Raw genomic sequence first — 19247 nt, forward strand, 5'->3', positions numbered from 1 at the left:
TATTTGGGGGTCCACTTGGACAGCAAACTGAACTGGTGCCATACAGAAAGGATTTACAAGAAGGGCAGGAGAAGACAGTTTCCCTTGGAAGTACAATGGTCGTTCAGGGTTTGCAGCAAAATATTAGAAATGTTCCACCAGTCCGTAGCGGCAAGTGCCATCTTTTTTGCAATCATATGCTGGGGAAATAGTGTTCGGGAGTCTGATGCTAATAAACTAAATAAGCTCATCAAGAAGGCAAGCTCCGCTGTTGGCTGCCATCTTGCCACTTTTGAGGATGTCGTGGAGGAAAGCATTTAGAAGAACCATAACGCACACCTATTATAGGAGCTGTTCATGAGGCAGAGGAGTACTTTCAGCAACCGTCTAATTCTATTTCGTGCCGACAGCTATGGGAATGTACAACAACTAACTGAGTGTGAAGTTCTCCAAGTGACTGGGTGTTCTAATTGTAGATCGTACTGACCGGTCTTAAACAACAATGTATGATTATACCTGCAAAATTCTACCGTTATGTCGTAATTCACGTCTCTGTTCTGCTGCAATACTGTAATTTTCCCTCAGGATCAATAAAGTGTATCGTATTTCTAACATGTCTGCTACCCTCCTACCCATCTGTTATTGAGGACGCATCCCATAGATCAGAAATCAATGGCATTGGTCTGAACAAACCCTCTAAATGAATCTTTCTACAATGGCGAGGGGTGTGAAATCACTCACAGATAACAAGGCTTTTTGTCTCTTTATTGGGTGTTAAATAAGTTCACAAGAAAACAAAAAGTTACTCTGTGTACATGAAAATCAGAATACAACCACTTGAGGGGAGAAAGAAGAAGAGGTGGGGGAAGGAAGAAGAAAAAAAAAAAAAACCAAAAACACAGAAGAAATGTAAAAACAGAATCTCATCCCAGAAATGGGAAACTGATATTTTCAGTGCGATGGATATGCAACGCGCTTCATACCACAGTGCGTTCAGCGGTTTGCTAACTTTGAACGAAGAAAAAAAAAAAAAAAAAAAAAATCTTACAGAAAGAAATCTAGAAATGTCTCTGAAGAGTGGAGGATGGGTGGGAAGAAGAAGAAAACAATCCTGGGACAGGAAGGGGGAAAAAAAACACAAAACAAAAAAAACACCAATTACATGACCAAGTATGAAGGTAAATGTCAGTAAACAAACTATGGATTATTGCCTTGGTCTTAAGTGACGCCTCAGCCCCTGAGTGAGCTGAGCCGGCACTGCGCCATACTAGCTATGGGAGGGGGACTGTGTCATGTAGAACAAGGTGTGATGAGCATCAATGTACAACTGATGACCGGTTTATGCAGCAGAGCCCTCGATCTCCGGCAGGTGCTCTCACATGTGCCCCTGGCAAAAAAAAATAAATAAAAAAATCTGCCAGGCTGTCGTGTCACTATTTTCAGTGCAGGTTTTGGTTAACCCTTTTAGGAAGCTCCAGAAATTACAAGTCTAAAAGAAGGTAGAAGAGAAGGAGGAGAAAAAAAAAAAAATAAAAAAAACACAACACCAGGAACCCATGTTCTGTTTTGGGAACAGGACTCTAGGAACCAAAGAACTGTGGCAAAATTGTGCTATCAGACGCTAGATGGAGTCCAGGCGAACAATTTGAATTCTTATAGTTATATTGGTTTATTACATTTTCAGAAAAAAAAAAAAGAAGCGGGAAGAGGATAAGGGAAAGACAGGCCCAGATAGGCCAGGATCACTGGGAGTTATATGTCCATCCAGAAGAAATACAATGGTTCTTTACACTTCGGGTTTGGGTTTCCTTCCCACTTGAGCAAGCCGCATCGTGTCCTCTGATAACCTGACCAAAAAAAAGTAACTATTCCAAAATTAAAAAAAACAACCCTTCTCTCCAGGGGACAAGACTTTGTTACCAATACCGTCCATATCACACAGTTCGTATTAACTTTAGGTTTATGCCATCGTCCCAAAGTAATGATCAGCTCTTTGCATTTTCCTAGAGTTCGGTGCATGCCTTTTTTTTTTGTAGGTTTCTTTTGGTAAATTGTTTTTATTCATTCTTTTTAAAAATATTGCTCTTACTGTGCTTTGAACGATCTGCATAAAAGCGTCCGAAGCACAAAGAGTTTGATAAATCTGAACGATCACGCTGACAGTGTGCAGAGTTTTAAACAAAAATTATACATAGATCAAATTGTTATTTCAGCCACACTTATGTTAGGGGGGAAAAAAAATACATAGAACAAAACATGTTATTCACCATCACACGCACATACTTGCCCATTACATCCTTTCAATTACAACATTTCTACATTAGACTAATTAACAGCAACAAGGACAAGAAAAAAAAAAAAAAAGCCAATGGCACCAACTGCAGGATTTTAGGCCAAGTCATAGTACATGGGAGAAGCAATTTTTTCCAAAATTGACATTTACATCCTAAGCACCCGGGCATAAAAAAGGGATGGGATTCCCTTTTAGGCCGCCCCTTTATGGTCTTTGATCGTAGCCATATCCAGAACCATAATGCAACAAATCCCAAACGCTACCAACCTCGTTGGGACTTCTGATTAAACCTACAAAAAAAGCATGTTCTACTTTTGGGTGCCAAAGTCAATGGAGATCCTCTTGTTAAAACTAGGATCCAAGAAAACTTAAAAAAAAAAAGTTATGAGATTAAACAAGACTGGTATTTCAGATGCCTGCCATGATGAACAGCAGGGGATAGTATAAGAGGTGCCAAATTAATAGGTTTATGAATTTAGTACAGCCACTGTGCACCGCTGTAAGAAACGTACTCCAGTCAGACTGGAGTAGATTTCTGCCCTGAATTCACTTCACTTCTGTGGGGTAAATTATGTAGTCTTTGCTGGCCGCATCTTGTCGCAGTGAAGCTCCTCTGAAAGTTGGTGGAGTTGGCATTTATTATGAAAAACAAAAAACACAATACCACGAGGTCCTAAATTTTAGTACAAAGTTGCGCAAAAACTTTGAAAAATTTCCAAACACTTATGACATCATTCTGGTGAAAACAGTGTGAGAAAAGTTTGATTTAAAAAAAAAAAAAAAAAAAAAAAAATTTTTATATTCTATATAAAAATGTATACAAATCATATTATCCAATTCTATTTATTTTCAAATATCACCAGACTACTGGACAATCTGTGCTTTGAGCGCAGTACTGTGATATTTACGACCAGGTATTAGCCAACCCAATATAAAAAAGTGAATTAAAAAAAAAAATTAAAATCCGCAACAATCTTAGTTCTTCCCATTGCACACAAACTTTCCAAAAATACCTTGGGCTCATGCCATTAGCAAGAATATGAAATCATTTTCTCTTCCCGTTAGCGGGCGCAAAATATTATAGGATAGAAAACACAGTATTCTTTAAGTCTCTAAAGCACAATCTCATTGCTTCTACTTAAGATACATTTTTTTTTCACTTTATTACATTTTTTTTTTTTTTTTATATATATTTTCAAATGAAAATTGGGCAAGTCATTCATGCTACTCTCCTGCATTCAGAAAGGCACTGATCGATTACAGTGTTACTTATTTATCTCCTAGGTTTCAAGAGAATAAAAATTGCCAAAGACTCTAGAAGTCTCTGAATGGCAGAAGTAGCAAATCTAAACTACAGCTCCTAAAGGGGGGGAAAAAAAATTCTAGAGGGTTTACAAACTGGATGCAGGATTTCTACAAACACATCCATTCTTCATCGGACACAGTTTAATCTAGCTACACTAAGCAAAGTATACCAGCTTGCCAGAAAAGGAGGAAAAAAAAAAAAAAGTGAAAAAAAAATATAAAATAATAAAAAAAAATAAAAATATTAAAGATTGTTACCCTACCTATACTGCAAGAAAAGGGGGGAGAAGAGAAAAAAAAAAAAAAAAAAAAAGCACACAAACATCTAAAGTGGTAACTAAACAGGCTCCAGAGGAAACAGACAAGTGAGGGCGAGATCTCTCTCCTCGGCGCTCCGACTTGTTCACAGCTGAGTGCGAGAGAAAAGTTCCTCCCGGCAGATATCAGCCCATTCGTGTCCGCCCTCGGAGGCCGTATCGGAGCTTGAACTGTCGCTTGAGTAGATCTTCCTGAAGCAGCTGGATGTTACCGCACCACTGAAGTCAATGGTGATTTTTCCTTTGTTACATGCAGATGTCTACAAGGAGAAAAAAAAAAAGAAAAAAAGTTTGTTTTAACGGATAAATGAAAATAAAGTGCAAGCACACATTTAGTCATCCGAATTGTGAAAATGAAAAGTTTGCAGGAGCGGGCTGACATATTACAGCGTGTGGTATGGAAACAAAGGGTCCAATTATTACGTTCGCACTTTTTTTTTCCCCCCTTTTGTTCCTTTTTAAAACAAACAAATAGGTTTGCCAGTTTCTTTTATGTTCGCTATTGTGGTTTTGGTTTGTGTTTCACCGATTCAACAGCAACTTTAAACCCCCTCCCCCCCCCCCAAAAAAAAATAGTAAAACTTTAACGCAATGTACTCTGGTCACATCCATAAGCGATTTCATGTACGCCAAACTTCTGAAAGTTTAATGGACATTCTAGCATAATTTTTTTTTTGCCACAAAATTAAAATATATACATCAAATACCACAACACAAGTGGGAGAAAGTCAAAACCGAAGAGGAGTTGGGGGGTTCCCAAGTGTCTTCAATTTTAGAGGACCTCTATGCATTCAGCCATTTATTTGGAGGGTTCCTATGGAATACTACATTTCCCCAGCAGAGGCTCCTGCATGGAGAATGCATGGCTGGGTGGCGATAACAGCACATACAGTTATATGAAAAAGTTTGGGCACCCCTATTAATCTTAAGCTTAATGTTTTATAAAAATTGGTGTTTTTGCAACAGCTATTTCAGTTTGATATATGTAGTAACTGTTGGACACAGTAATGTTTCTGCCTTGAAATGAGGTTTATTGTACTAACAGAAAATGTGCAATCTGCATTCAAACAAAATTTGACAGGTGCATAAGTATGGGCACCTCACCAGAAAAGTGACATTAATATTTAGTAGATCCTCCTTTTGCAAAAATAACAGCCTCTAGTCGCTTCCTGTAGCTTTTAATGAGTTCCTGGATCCTGAATGAAGGTATTTTTGACCATTCCTCTTTACAAAACAATTCCAGTTCAGTTAAGTTTGATGGTCGCCGAGCATGGACAGCCCTCTTCAAATGATCCCACAGATGTTCAATGATATTCAGGTCTGGGGACTGGGATGGCCATTCCAGAACATTGTAATTGTTCCTCTGCATGAATGCCTGAGTAGATTTGGAGCGGTGTTCTGGATCATTGTCTTGTTGAAAGATCCATCCCCTGCGTAACTTCAACTTTGTCACTGATTCTTGAACATTATTGTCAAGAATCTGCTGATACTGAGTGGAATCCATGCGTCCCTCAACTTTAACAAGATTCCCGGTGCCGGCATTGGCCACACAGCCCCAAAGCATGATGGAACCTCCACCAAATTTTACTGTGGGTAGCAAGTGTTTTTCTTGGAATGCTGTGTTTTTTGGCCGCCATGCATAATGCCTTTTTGTATGACCAAACAACTCAATCTTGGTTTCATCAGTCCACAGGACCTTCTTCCAAAAAGAAATTGGCTTCTCCAAATGTGTTTTTGCATACCTCAGCCGACTGTTTGTGGCGTGCTTGCAGAAACTGCTTCTTTCGCATCACTCTCCCATACAGCTTCTCCTTGTGCAAAGTGCATAGTATAGTTGACCGATGCACAGTGACACCATCTGCAGCAAGTTGATGCTGCAGCTCTCTGGAGGTTGTCTGAGGATTGTCCAAGACTGATCTCACCATTCTTCTTCTCTGCCTTTCTGATGTTTTTCTTGGCCTGCCACTTCTGGCCTTAACAAGAACTGTCCCTGTGTTCTTCCATTTCCTTACTATGTTCCTCACAGTGGAAACTTGACAGGTTAAATCTCTGAGACAGCTATTTGTATCCTTCCCCTGAACAACTATGTTGAATAATCTTTGTTTTCAGATCATTTGACAGTTGTTTTGAGGAGCCCATGATGCCACTCTTCAGAGGAGATTCAAACAGGAGAACAACTTGCAAGTGTCCACTTTAAGTAGCTTTTCTCATGATTGCATACACCTGGCTATGAAGTTCAAAGCTCAATGAGGTTACAAAACCAAAAAAAGTGCTTTAGTAAGTCAGTAAAAAGTAGGTAGGAGTATTTAAAACAAGAAAATGATAAGGGTGCCCATACTTGTGCACCTGTCAAATTTTGTTTGAATGCAGATTGCACATTTTCTGTTAGTACAATATACCTCATTTCAAGGCAGAAACAACAGTTATTACATATATGAAACTGAAATAGCTGTTGCAAAAACACCCAATTTTTATAAAACATTAAGCTTAAGATTAATAGGGGTGCCCAAACTTTTTCATATAACTGTACATGGTGGCTGGCCAGAGCCGGCGTCAGCACCCGGGCAAGTGCCGGGGCCCTGAGCAGGCGGGGGGGGGGCCACTTGCAGGCGGGCACCCCACCAGGCTATGGGCAGAGGAGAGCGGAGCCAGCGCCCACCCTTCCCCCCCCCCCCCCGCTTGCTCAGGGCCCCGGCAGCCAGATACTTGCCTCTCCCCGTTCCTCTGCAGATAAGCTGTCTTCCTGCTGTGCGCTCCCTGTGACGTCTTTCCAACGTGCCCTCCCCTGAGCTGTCACAGGCAGTGCAGAGCGGGAAGTCCAACGCTGGAGTCCGGACCGGAGCAGGGCAGGTGAGTATTTGATGGAGTCATGGGGCATAATATGGGGGGGGGGGGGACATCGTGCATGGGGCATTATATGGGGGGAAAGGGACATCCTGCACAGGGCATTATGTGGGGGTGGGGGTGTGTGTGGAACAGCCTGCATGGAGCATTATAAGGGGACCAGAGAATCCATATGGGGCATTATATGGGGGCCAGTATCCTGAACAGAGCGTTTTATGGGGGCCAGTATTCTGTTTAGAGAGTTATATGGGGGCCAGTCTCCTGTATGGAGCATTTTATGGGGGCCAGTATCCTGTGTGGAGCAATTTGCCGGTTTCTGAGCGATTGTAGAATTTACAATAGACATCACTCATGTATGTGGTGCTGAACTGCCATCATGATCATTAGGTTGTACATTTAAAAGGGAATTTCCCATATCATAAGTTACTTGTTTTCAGCCCGTTCATGAACTTGTGATTTTATTTTTTTTTTTGCACTTTTGTTTTTTCTTCCCCTTCTTTCCAGAGCCATAACTATTTTTTCTTCAATATTGGCATATGAGGGCTTTTTTTTTTTTGCAGGACGAGTTGTACGTTTGAATGGCACCATTGATTTTACCATATAGTATACTGGAAGATGGGGAAAAGAAATTCCACTTGCAGTGAAAAAGCGAAATTCAAGTTTTTCGTCTTTTTTTAAATTACCATGTTCACTATGGAAAAACTGACCTTGCAATAGGATTCTCAGAGTCAGAAAGAGTACGCAGATACCAAACGTGTATAGGTTCCTTTTTTTTTTTTTTTAAGTGGTGAAACAAATTCTGAAATTTGTACGAACCCCCCCCCCCCCCCCCCAACACACACTTATGTCGTTATTTTCCAAGACCTATAACGTTTCCATTTTTCGGGACCTGGGGCTGGGTAAGGGCTTACTTTTCGCACCGTGATCTGACGTTTTTATTGATATCGTTCTGGGGTAGATACAATGTTTTAATCACCTATTCGTGCAATATAAAACTAAAAATTATTGTTTTAAAATTGATAGATAGATCGGGCATTTCTGAAGGCGGCGAAACCAAACATGTGTATTTTTTAAATCAGACATTAAGTGCGAGAAAAGACAGTCAGCGCGGAGGTGGTTACAGCACCCATACACCTCTCCACGCGAGTGCTATTAGTGGGTCCTGCATCTTCTATAGTTATGCACGCTATTGTAGATCTGCCATAATAAATACATGACATGGGACAATCCTGGTAATTCGCAGTGATGTTCTATACCGATACAATGTCCTCCTTATGTATAGGATGGGGCGTATATGAGAGAAACTACAAAAAAAAAGCAAGTCTGAAAACCACATTACCTACTTTCTCAATTTCAAGAGGATGCCAAGCAGCGCAGGGGATGTCCTTCCCACCTTTATGATCTACACAGCTTTCTTCCTTCGTGTCTGTATAGAGGGCTGAGGGCAATAAACCAATATTAATGCAAAAAAATAAAAAAAAATAAAAAAATATACATGCGCCTTTTTTAACCCATTTCTTAAAAGATCAATTAAAGGACGGACTACAACAAACCAGAGATATGCGTGGTTAAGTACTACTGTTTTTGGGTATAAGGATCCATATAAGAGCCGTTGTCTACTGACTAGAGGCATTCAGCCGGCCGGACACCATCAGGCACCAGTCACAACCATCATTAGCAAAGTTTAACAGTTTCCTTACGGTCACAGCAGGATCCAGAGATTAATGGCGAGTACAGGGCCTTCTGCCACCAGCACTGCTTTTCGTTAACAGCATTTATGCCCTGTAGGTTGATGCTCAGAGAAGGATACTGCAATTAAAAAAAATATAAATAAAGTGCATTAGTTTTATGGTTATTTATTCTGGAACACAAATAAAATTTAGTATTAATGGAAAGAGGTGATCTGAACACTGGTAAAAGTCCCCAGAGCACCGCACTAGCATTTGCCATGGGGTAAGGTCGGTTTCACACATCAGTGTTTCGTGATCTGTGATGCACATGATGGCCGTGGGGGTCTCCTGATCAGAACGCAACACCATATGGCCATCCTCAACCATGAATGTGAGAAACCAGCCTGCTGATCTAAGTTTGGCGTCATACAGTCAGAGGTTGCCTCTATTAGGAAAGTCTGAAATAAGTCTTGGCGGCCATAAAGAGCGCATTTTAGCATCTGTATTGGGGCCTCAAGTACCAGCTGGACTGCAGGTTTTCTGACCCTAACAACCAGAATCATATGGGGCATAATAGAGATTCGACAAGGCACCCACATTAAAAAAAAAAAAAAAAAAAGATTGGGCACTTCCTAATCAAATGTCTAATAGTTTTTATTTAACTTTTTTCCTCCCTTTAGTCCAAGAACCATAATTTTTTTCATTTTTCCGTCCACATAGCCGTAATGAGGGATCGTTCTTTGCGGGACGAGTTGTACTTTTGGATGACTATTTATTTTATCATATGATGCACTGGAAAGCGGGGGAAAAAAAAAAAAAAAAGCACAAAGTAAAAAAACTGAGCTGCCAATATTTGCAAGGAAAAAAGTAAGTTTGGTTGTGTCGCCATTTTCTGAAACTCGTAACGTTTTCATTTTCTGGGATCTGGTGCTGGGTGAGGGCTTAATTGTTTGTGCCCTGAGCTGATTTTTATTGATACCATTTAATGCATTGTCGCAGCGACCAAAAAAAAAAAAAAATTCTGGCGGTTTGATTTCTTGTTACAATTTACTAATTGGATTAATTTATTTAATACTTTGATAGATCAGACATTTCTGAACGCAGCGATACAAAGTATTTTTTTTTTGTTTTCTTTTTAATGGGACAAAAAGGGGGGGCGATTTAAATTTTTTTATTTTTTTTACTGTATTGACTAGTCCCTTTAGGACACTTGAAGCTGCAAACATCTGATTGCTACGTGTAGGACAGACAGTGCATCAGTATAACAGAAAACACAATCTAAGAACGGTGGCCATGAGCTGGCGTTCACTGGAGTGTTATAAGGACGGGAAAAGGGGCTTCAGCAGACCCTCGGCTGTCATGACATCCCATCGGTCAATTACGTGACGGGCGGGATGACTGACGCGCTTCAGTCTGGCACATGTTAAATCTCACTGTCCGTGATCAATAGCAAGATTTAACTGGTTTACAGCCACGGGGAAAGCACCGCTCCACACACAGCTGTTAAGGCACATGATGGCTGATTAAATCAGTCATCACATGTGGGCTCAGTGTGCAAGCCCACAAGAAAGCAAGGGCACGAATGGATGTAAAATATACGTCAGGTTGTGAAGGGGTTAAACAAATTCATATTTTATTGGATCCATTTTAAGTGGATTTTCCCCTCTATATATGTGGACTCCGCCATGTCTGTCATTGTAATTCTGCCTGCGAGGATAATGAGACTTCTGAAAAGTCTTCTAAACAAAAGTGGAAGTACAAGTCTAATAGAAGGCCTAGTGGCCTGTGTGAAAATTGCTAATTTTTTTTCATTGTTTACAGAGGGAACCGGTCATGTGAAGATAGATAGATATCTATCTATCTATCAGTCACGGCTCAGTACATGGTAACCAAGCCCTGGCACTGACAGCCGGCTCTACAGTGAATCGGTGGAGACAGCTGACCGTGCCAGGGTGTGGGGTTTCAGCTGCCGCTCACCATGTACAGGGCTCTGACAGAAGCTGCACTTCTATGACTGGAAGCCGGAAGAGTAAAGCTAGTTTCCTCCCAGTAGCAGGACTTTGAGTGCAGGCGCTGGGCATCTTTTAGATGCCCATACAAATTGGTCTGAGATCGGACCACAATGCACGGACTGGTCACAGGTCTCCCGACCAGAGCGCGACAGCTTCATGGAAATATAAGAAGCTGTCACGTTCAGCTCAGGAAAGCCACGGCCAGTCCAAGCACTGTGGTTAGCTCTCAGACACATTTGTACAGACATCTGAATATGCACTTAACCTGCAGATTGATCCCATATCTGTAAGTGTATACGTCTGGAAAGAGCAGACATGGGCATCCCAGAGACTCCCAAACCTCAAGAAGTAAAAAGTGATCGAGGGATCCAGTCTTGGACCTTCATTCTACTTCAAAACAACATTAGTGACCGCACTGAGGAGCCCACACTCATCCCCAGTTTATGGTAAAACTTCTAAAATAATGATCAATTCTAACTAGTATACAATATGTAACTTCTTGGACCTACCTCACCCACCTCTTCTTCCAATGCAAGAGTGCCTTCAGTATTAAGGTTTTCCTTAACATCCGCTTTGCTTTTCAACTCCACAGTCTTGCAGCTTTCTTTGCAGTTCGCCATCACGTCACTTTCGCATGACTCGATAATCCTAAAGTCCAAGTTATCCTGGTCCTCCTGAGGCAATACAGCGCAGGCTTCCTCTTGACCATCCAAAGAAGTCTGCGCACTTTTTTCCATGCCCGACTTTTGTAGCCTAGGGAGAAACTTCCCAGATTCGAGCTCAGACTTTCCGAAAAAATTACTTTCCTTCTCCGCATCCTCCTCAAGAGGTTTGAGATCGTCCTGTGGATCTTCAAACGTCTCGCCTTCAGAAAGAGTAGGTGCCGCTACCTCATCCTTCTCCTCGGATTCAAAGTCAGACTCGCTCCCGACACCCGGAGACAGCTCGGATGCAGAAATTGGGCGGAAGTGAGTACGCGGAGAAATCCTTATGGATCTATACTGAGTCCTGTCCACGCCACAAATCCTCGGGTGGCTGACGTCGCCCTCTGGATCGGAGCACAGCGCTTTTGTTCTTGAAGTAGGACTACTGCTGACAATATTACCAGGTTCGAAGGAGCACTCGACATGAAGGACTTGAGAAAATCTACTGTTCAAATCAAAAGAGGAGAATGAGTAGCCCATGCCTGGCTCCTCCATCTGAATATTATCACATGTGCCGAGCAGATTCTCGTGCAATATAAAAGAAAAACCTTTGCTTGAGCCTTTATTTCCATTTTGCTCATTTTCTTCAAAGGAAACAAATGGTCTCCATAGCTGGCGATGCCCAGGAGCAATGCTATTCCCCGGGGTCATAAATACATCAGTACCTGCTATTGTAACAACATCCGAGGCGGTGCTGTCCAGTAAGCTTGATGCTTTAGCCGGACCCTGTGGCACCACAGCCCACTCATCCTCGCCGTTAAAGCTTCCGAACTCCCCGTAAACTCCTCCGAGAATGAAGGAATTCTCCTTTGCGTGGTTTATATCCCAGGGTTTTGAGGGAGTCATATAGTCTCCGCTGTCAAGCTTTGTTGAGTCGCAGGTGAGAAAGGCTCGCTTTTCTGCCGGGTGCCTTTGACTTTCCCAAAGATGATATTCGGATCTCTGAACGGCCTTTCTGGGCTCTTCCTCCGTCTCGTTTGCGTTGTGACAACTAAATGAGTTTACATCGAGAGGAAAGAGCGGATCTTCTTCGACATTTGTCCACAAGTCTTTGAGGACTCCTGAGCTGTATCCAGGTTGATGAATGCCGCTTTTGGGATCGATCTCTGTAGTTTCGGATATTTCTTCGTTTTCCTGTTCTAGCTGAATGCCGCAAAGTGACTCTAGCTTGGACTTCTTGCCTGATGCCGGCACAGAATCATCTCCTAAAGTCCTGTATGTACTTTGCAGGTTTACACCGGGGATATCATCTTGGAAACTTAGAGTAACTGTGGGGATAATATAACTGGTATCTTCTGAGTTCAACTGAGCATAATCTTCTAGGTAACTGTTGAGAGCCTCCGCGTCGGAGCGGGTTCCCTCCGAATGCGACCATGGACTGCACGTTCTTGTTGAAATGTTCGAACACTGTTCGTTATCATCGAAGGCACTATTTTTGGTCCATATGAGTAATCGCGACTGAGTTTTCCCAAATCCGTTCGTGCTGGAAGACGACTCCGCTTTACCTCCTTTCTCGTTGAACGCCCTCTCGCTGCTGGGCATGGAGAATACAGAATTGCTGCATTGCACTTCAAACACTGAAAAATAAGAGTTATTTCCATCAAAAAATAAATCTTGATTGCCTGCCTGCATGTGTGTATGGAGCTTTGTGCTGTCGTAAAAAGGGGAGAACGTACTTGGGGAGTCCCCACCCAAACTCTCCCCGTCTGCATCAGCTGAACTTGAAGGTGAACAGGACTCCCAAAATTGAGCTAGTCTACTATGATCTTGCAAGAAAAAGCCTTCAGCACCAATAGAACTGGTCGACTCTGTCCATATTGCACTCTCCCCGTGTGACTCCTTGTCGTCTAACACTTTGCAAGATTCGGCCTCAAGATCGCTTTTTAGGTTGCTTTTCTGCCGAATCATATTCAAGATTCGGCTTTCTCCTTTTGTTTTCTCTGAGGCACCTGGATCCAACATGGATTGATCAATTTCCACTTCATAGAAGTGTGTGAGTTCTGCAGGATGAACATCATCCAAATAATTGTCCTCCAGGAGAGAACAGTTTGAGGTCCCTGTGTGATCGCTCGTCTTGGTGACGACGGCAGGCATTTCTACAAAGTGGCCCTCGATGAAGGTACCCGCTGCGAGGTATGTTTCATGGATATTGTGGTTTAGATGAAGGTCTTTAACAAACTCCGACAACTCTTCTATCTCTTCCGACGCGTTATACCAACCACGGTTTTTTCTGTACGTAGTTTCCAATTTACTTTTACTGTTGAGAGGAATGAAGTACTCAGTTATGGGCTCCGTATACCACAAGGGCTCCTCTCGAAATGCAGTTTTATTTCTCCTCTCTTTAAAGACATCACTTCCTTCATTATCCATTTCTTTATATGCGTACTCTTTTCCTTGACGTTTTACCTTCTTGCAGATTGGCTTCACAGGCACCGCTCCGCTTCCCGCTGACACGTTTTTTCTCTCGCCGTTTTTTGATGGCACCTTTGGACCTGTTTTCCCCTTTTTGTTCCGGACCTCCCTAACTTTATGCCTTACTTTGATGAATCTCGCTTTTGCTTCGCCCAGATTACCGCTTGAACTTGATCCTGCTTCGCTTGAGCCAGATGACCAGGATCGGGGGCGGCTCTTTCCGTTTGACTTATGCCTCACACTTTTTGCAATGTTCGTTTTCTCGTCAGCTGCGCCATTACTAAACTTGTTCTCTTTCTCGCTCTTGCCTTTCCTCTGTTGGTTCTTTCCCTGTACAGTGTTAGAAGCTGCGTTGTTCTTCTGGGTCATTATCGCTTCACTTTCGCTGTGGCAATTCTTTGGTGATGGAGTTTCGGTGCTTGTTTGTGGGGCCGTAGAAGAGGAGGACGAGCTAGAATAAGAGCAGATTTTCGACTTGTTCCATACGGTCATTATTTCTTGCAGGCAAATTGACTTTTCTGAAAGAGGTGGAAAAGCTTCGTAGTACCTAATGGGAACATAAAACAGACATAAGATTCAGGGACTTTCCTTCACTGCAAAAACATACTGATAGGTTATAGGCTTCTAATGATATTGGACCCTGACGACACCCAGAAATGGGTGCAAGTAATGACTGTCTCTGCAGAATGAGTTAGCTCTAGACAGGACAGATATTTTTTTGGAAAAAAATAAAATACAAAAACAGCAAAAAAGTGAAGTCCTGCAAAAACAGGATAGATAACTTGCTGATTGGATGGGGTCTGACAAAGGGACCCGAACTAATTGACAGAAGTGGGTATTTTTATCCCAGATGGGGAACTTTAATCCCAGCTACAAAATATAGCAGAAGGTCAGCCCAGTGCAGATTACGGTTGCTTGGCAGCGTTTGGGTCCTGGGTTCAAATCCCACCAAGAACAGATGATCTGCAAGTTTTTTTTGTGTTTGGAGGAAGTCAAAGAATGGAGAACGTGAGCTCCAATGGGGACAGTGATAAGGTTTGTAAATCGCTGTGGCACTATACAAAGATATAGAGCACTAATAAAAAAAATAAATAAAAATCGGTCAGATTTCTGACCACTGCTCCATTCGTTCTCAATTGGGCTGCCAGAAAAAGCGGAGCCCCTTGGGAGATGGAGTGGCAGTGGAGCATGAGCAGTGCCGCTCTATTTTAACACTGATAAAATTGCCCCGTTGTACCCAGGAGTTACACCCCTCCACCGATCAGACAATTATCACCCATCCTGTGGATGTGTGGCAAAAGAGGCCGTTTTCACCTAAGTGTTGCAGATAGGCCAATTTACATAAAATAAAAAATAAAAAAGTGAGATTAGCGGGATAGGTGATGTCACACCTACCAATACCTGCCAGGATTCGTGCATCTATCCTGTAACAAGTGGAGCCGGAATAACCTGGTGTCAAAACGCCTTCACCATTTCATGGGACACAAATTTTGTGCAAGACTTTAACATGTGCTCCGTTTAATGGGGGCTTTTGAGTAAAGACAGAATCACTTACATTTCTGCCTGATCCTTTCTTGCTGGAGATGAAGTGGCTTCTGGTGACAGCGATCCATCTACTTTCTTGTTGCTTTTCTCTTCTGTGAACAATGTATGAATAGTACACTTCATTAGGAAGAAGAAACCCCGTAAAGTGGCTGTGCCACTCTAAAAGATCCATGCTACATCAACTTACTGTGGGGTGGAAACCATTGTAATATTTCATCCTCAGTCAGATTGTATGGTGGGGGTGAAATTTAGGATGGCCGATTCACTTAACATTCACCATATGTACAACAGGCTTCTGGAGCCACTGTTAAAATTGCAACTTTACAAAGGTTTGTAAAACCCAACTCGACGCTATCCAACACCACCCGTGTATACGCGGAACAGACTTGTTTTTCTTTAATATGCAGGTGAACTTTGAGACTTGTATTGAAATTGTCTGAATAATAAATTGTCAATCCAACATGGCTAGTGTGGATTTTGCATCGGAGGACTACACTAATAGATCAGCCAATGCAAAGTGATGCTGATCACAATCTGTCTGCACTCCGATAAATATACCATGGCAGCTTAACCAAAACGGTCAATAGATTCTTGGGTGGTTGTCCCAAGTTTCCTCATTTTATATTCTTTACTTTTAGCTTAATATAAAGTTAGACAGCATATCAGAATGGAAAGGTCACATCACTACTAGAAGTTTACCTTTATTTGTGGTCAGCTGGTCACCTTGGCTACTCTGGAGATCTTTCAGCTTGGAGCAGAGCTCTTCCACTAAAGTTTCAATTCCAGAGCTCTTTTGGAGAGAGGAAAAAAAATAAATAAATTAGAAATTTAGGACTAGTGCAGGCAATAAGCAACCCAGATATCCCCACAGTTCAAAAGCAAGATAAGCCATGCAAGACTACTGGTGATTAAAAGGGGCTGTGCCACCAATGCACGAAACCACCTATTCACAAGATGGGGAAATGTATTGAACATAGTGGATTTCCAATGATCAGACCAATAAAGATCTGGAATGCCACGTATCACTGGAGTGACTGTCCCGCATGTACATTGTCTGTGGGACAATCCTGCGCTCATCTATGTCTGGTGGTCACAGAGGTATGGAGTGGAGAAAATGTGGGACTGTAAATTCAAACAAGGGACACGCGTGCTCTTTTAGGGCAATTTTTTTGTACCACGTTGCACTCTGTAGATTTAAGAAAACTATTTTAAAAATGGAAACATTCTGCCTTCATTATTCACTATAGAGAAATAAAAAGAGCATGTGGTGGCCTTATTACTGCACCGTGTGCGCATATACATATACCTTGCGTCTCACAGACCAGGACTTGGATCCTGTAGTGTTATACTGCAGGAGATGGTCATGCACGGAATTAACCAAGACTGCAGAGTCATACTATGCACAGGGTTTGTTTGTACTGTTCCCATGGTGATACATAAACCTTCATAGCTGCTGTATACACAATGTTTGGATGCCTTTTAAAAAAACAACAACAACAAAAAAAAAAACACTGTAGCAAATAAAAATAAACAGGTTGGAGAAAATACCACACAATTTATTTATTTATGCTTTCTCTGTGTGGTATTTTCTCCAACCTGATAGATATATGTATTGTATTCTTCTGACTTGCACATATCCCTGTGCATATGTATCAAACTGGAAACTGATGTATTATTGCATATAGAGATATACATCTATAAGCAATACTACATCAGTTTCCAGTTTAATACATATGCACAGGGATATGTGCAAGTCAGAAGAATACAATACAAGTCTTCCAATAGCTGAAGACATTTCCCTAAACAAGAGGCGAGGACTAACCAGCGACAGACACCATTGTCGCCTGATAACTACTCTGTATCTGGACCCGTCCAGTCATCACATCTCTACACCAGTGTAATGCTATTAGACACTCTGAGGACACCGGCACGTAGCTGCAGCTGACAAGACAGCGTGGTAATAATACATTGCCAAGACTAGTCAATACCTCTGCTTAGTGTACATTTTTTATCCGCCATGACAATATACTTGTGCTGACTCACAACCGCATCCAGACACCATAAATCCTACAGACCTGAGCAGTGAATGCTCGCTGGATGACTAGGCAGATTCACTCCATAAAGCGCACCCAGACTGGTTTTCTACAGTCCCAGTGACAACTGCTTTAAATGCACAGGTATGGCAAATTAAAGGTCTTGGTCACCACTCCCCTGCCCAAAATATAGTGCAGGTTCCCGCACCATCACCTTACCATGACTCAAGGAGTGTAGTTTCAGAAGCTAGCACTTTGTATCTGGATCAGGGCAGTCACCCAGCAGCTGACATTCTGCATGCTGTCGTGCCGGGCGGTACACAGCCAGCAATGCAATGGGAGGGGGGGATGGAGGCCGCTCGCAGTGCAGCGTACCAGCCCCCAAATCACCATCATAGCATAACTGGGCCGTGCTCACAAACACCATGAGTCAACTAAGTTTTCCTTAGGTCAGGGGGATCACACACGGACATTGTACAGCTGTCAGAGGAGAGGGGCCTCGCTATTACCAGCAGGAGGGAAGGGGAGAAAAAAAAAAAAAAAAAGGTTCAGCTTCTCACCCCCGGCCTCAGGATAAGCCAGGAAAGTCCAGCACAAAACTATAAATATGGCAAGGCACAGAGAAACGGATCAGAGAGTGCGCAGACACCACCTGTAATGCCAGCTACTGGCGAAAGCCTGTCCCTGAAGACCTTCTGTCAGAGAGAAACATCCAGGGTATGGTTACATGGGGGTGGGGGACACCGCAACTACGATCTGCAGCCCTACCAGTGATCTGCTGCGCACAGATCTGCAAGTGAAAAAAAAAAAACTTCTAGATAATAGCAGTTTAGTCACAACCTAAAAAGTCTCTGTACCCAATGACCGCTTATGTCAAGACTCCGTAAAGTTAGCCAAGACCAGAGATACCAGGGGGAAAGAAGTATCCAGCCTATTAGAGAACCAAAACTGCTGGAAATCCGGGAGATCTGCCGCCATCAGTGTAGTCTGGCAGCGACTGTCAGGACACAGGTGCTCAGCCGAGTAGTCCTGCGTATGGGGGGGGACGTACCATATACAGTAATGTGGATGGATGGGCTTTAGAATCCCGATTCTCTGAATGCAGCCAGTAGGTACATGGCGACATCCAGGGTCAAATTCATACATCTATAAAAACATGCATAGTATTACACAAGTTGTGCTCATGTTTTAAGCTCTATCCATAAAGTAAACTTAAAGAGATGAACTGGAATACAGGTTGATATGCATGCAATGTGTAGGCGCATGTTTACACTGTACATTACATTTATATAGTTCCCCATGGCTGCATGTCCATTAGCTGGGTTCTCTGTCCTGCTCGGCCTTTATTCACATTTGTGTCATTTGAGATCTGGTAAAATTTTAATACTAGGAGGTTAGGACCGTCCCGAATAGGGTCACCTTGACATGGTGGGATCAAAATTCTGCTAACCATTACCCTATGTTATTTTCGTGCACTATTGCCATTTATTTACTACAGGATATTTTCTCATTTTGTTTCATCATAGGTTTTGTCTATCTATACTCTAGTCATGGATGCAGAAATGTCATGAATGGGTGACCATTTCATTGGCAAAAAATAAAAATTAGCCTTTGGATCATCCAGGGAACTGGCCTCTGATAAGAATCACTTTAAGGCACTGTTCACAACATCAAGCCATTGTGGCTTCTAATTACAGCAAAGCCACAACTGTGACAGATCCATGACTATGTCGATAGACCCAATTGGGGTCCATTGGTGGGCCTATCATTTCAGATCGCAAAGCATTGCGCTTTGTCCAAGCCTGGCTGGCATATACAGTTCCCACAGTGGGCTGGATAGGAATGCTTTCCATTTCACGCCGTCAACATGAATGCATTTTTCTTTCTAGCAATGAGCAGGCTCATTATCACCTGATGAGGCATAGCTTAGAGGAGCGGAGCAGGCAGCGCTGGTGCAGGCACACTGAGGCCTGCGGATTGCTTTTCCTGGAATGTGGGCTGTCAGAAGGATTAAGCAGCTGTTGTGTGGCGTCAGCCGCCCGGCCACGTGAGCCCCGGCACAGGGACATTCACCACGTACATTTACACTTAAATTCTACGAAATCGCATGAAAGGTCCCCAGCACGTGGTCAC

The 19247-nt window shown here is 42.5% G+C and overlaps 1 protein-coding gene across 6 annotated transcripts in view; it reads right to left on the reverse strand.

Moving 5' to 3' along the window:
• Nucleotides 1–727: 727 nt before the first annotated feature.
• KIAA0232 (KIAA0232 ortholog) overlaps nt 728–19247 on the reverse strand; it is a 29919-nt gene continuing 11399 nt past the window's right edge. For 2 of the 6 annotated variants that reach the window (XM_073647991.1, XM_073648036.1), the window contains 6 exons: nt 15781–15871; nt 15092–15173; nt 10930–14083; nt 8439–8547; nt 8082–8176; nt 728–4154 (listed from right to left, as the gene is read on the reverse strand). In XM_073647991.1, the coding sequence (XP_073504092.1) occupies nt 3981–4154; nt 8082–8176; nt 8439–8547; nt 10930–14083; nt 15092–15173; nt 15781–15871 (3705 nt within the window). In that variant the 3' untranslated portion in view covers nt 728–3980. Of the gene's footprint in view, nt 4155–8077; nt 8177–8438; nt 8548–10929; nt 14084–15091; nt 15174–15780; nt 15872–19247 lie in introns of all 6 variants that reach the window. The other 4 variants (XM_073648000.1, XM_073648017.1, XM_073648009.1 and 1 more) reach the window with 4 other exon arrangements.

This window comes from Phyllobates terribilis, unplaced genomic scaffold, assembly GCF_046119375.1.
Source record: "Phyllobates terribilis strain yellow unplaced genomic scaffold, ASM4611937v1 Scaffold_1__5_contigs__length_1240528914, whole genome shotgun sequence".
In the NCBI taxonomy this organism is placed as follows: domain Eukaryota; kingdom Metazoa; phylum Chordata; class Amphibia; order Anura; family Dendrobatidae; genus Phyllobates; species Phyllobates terribilis.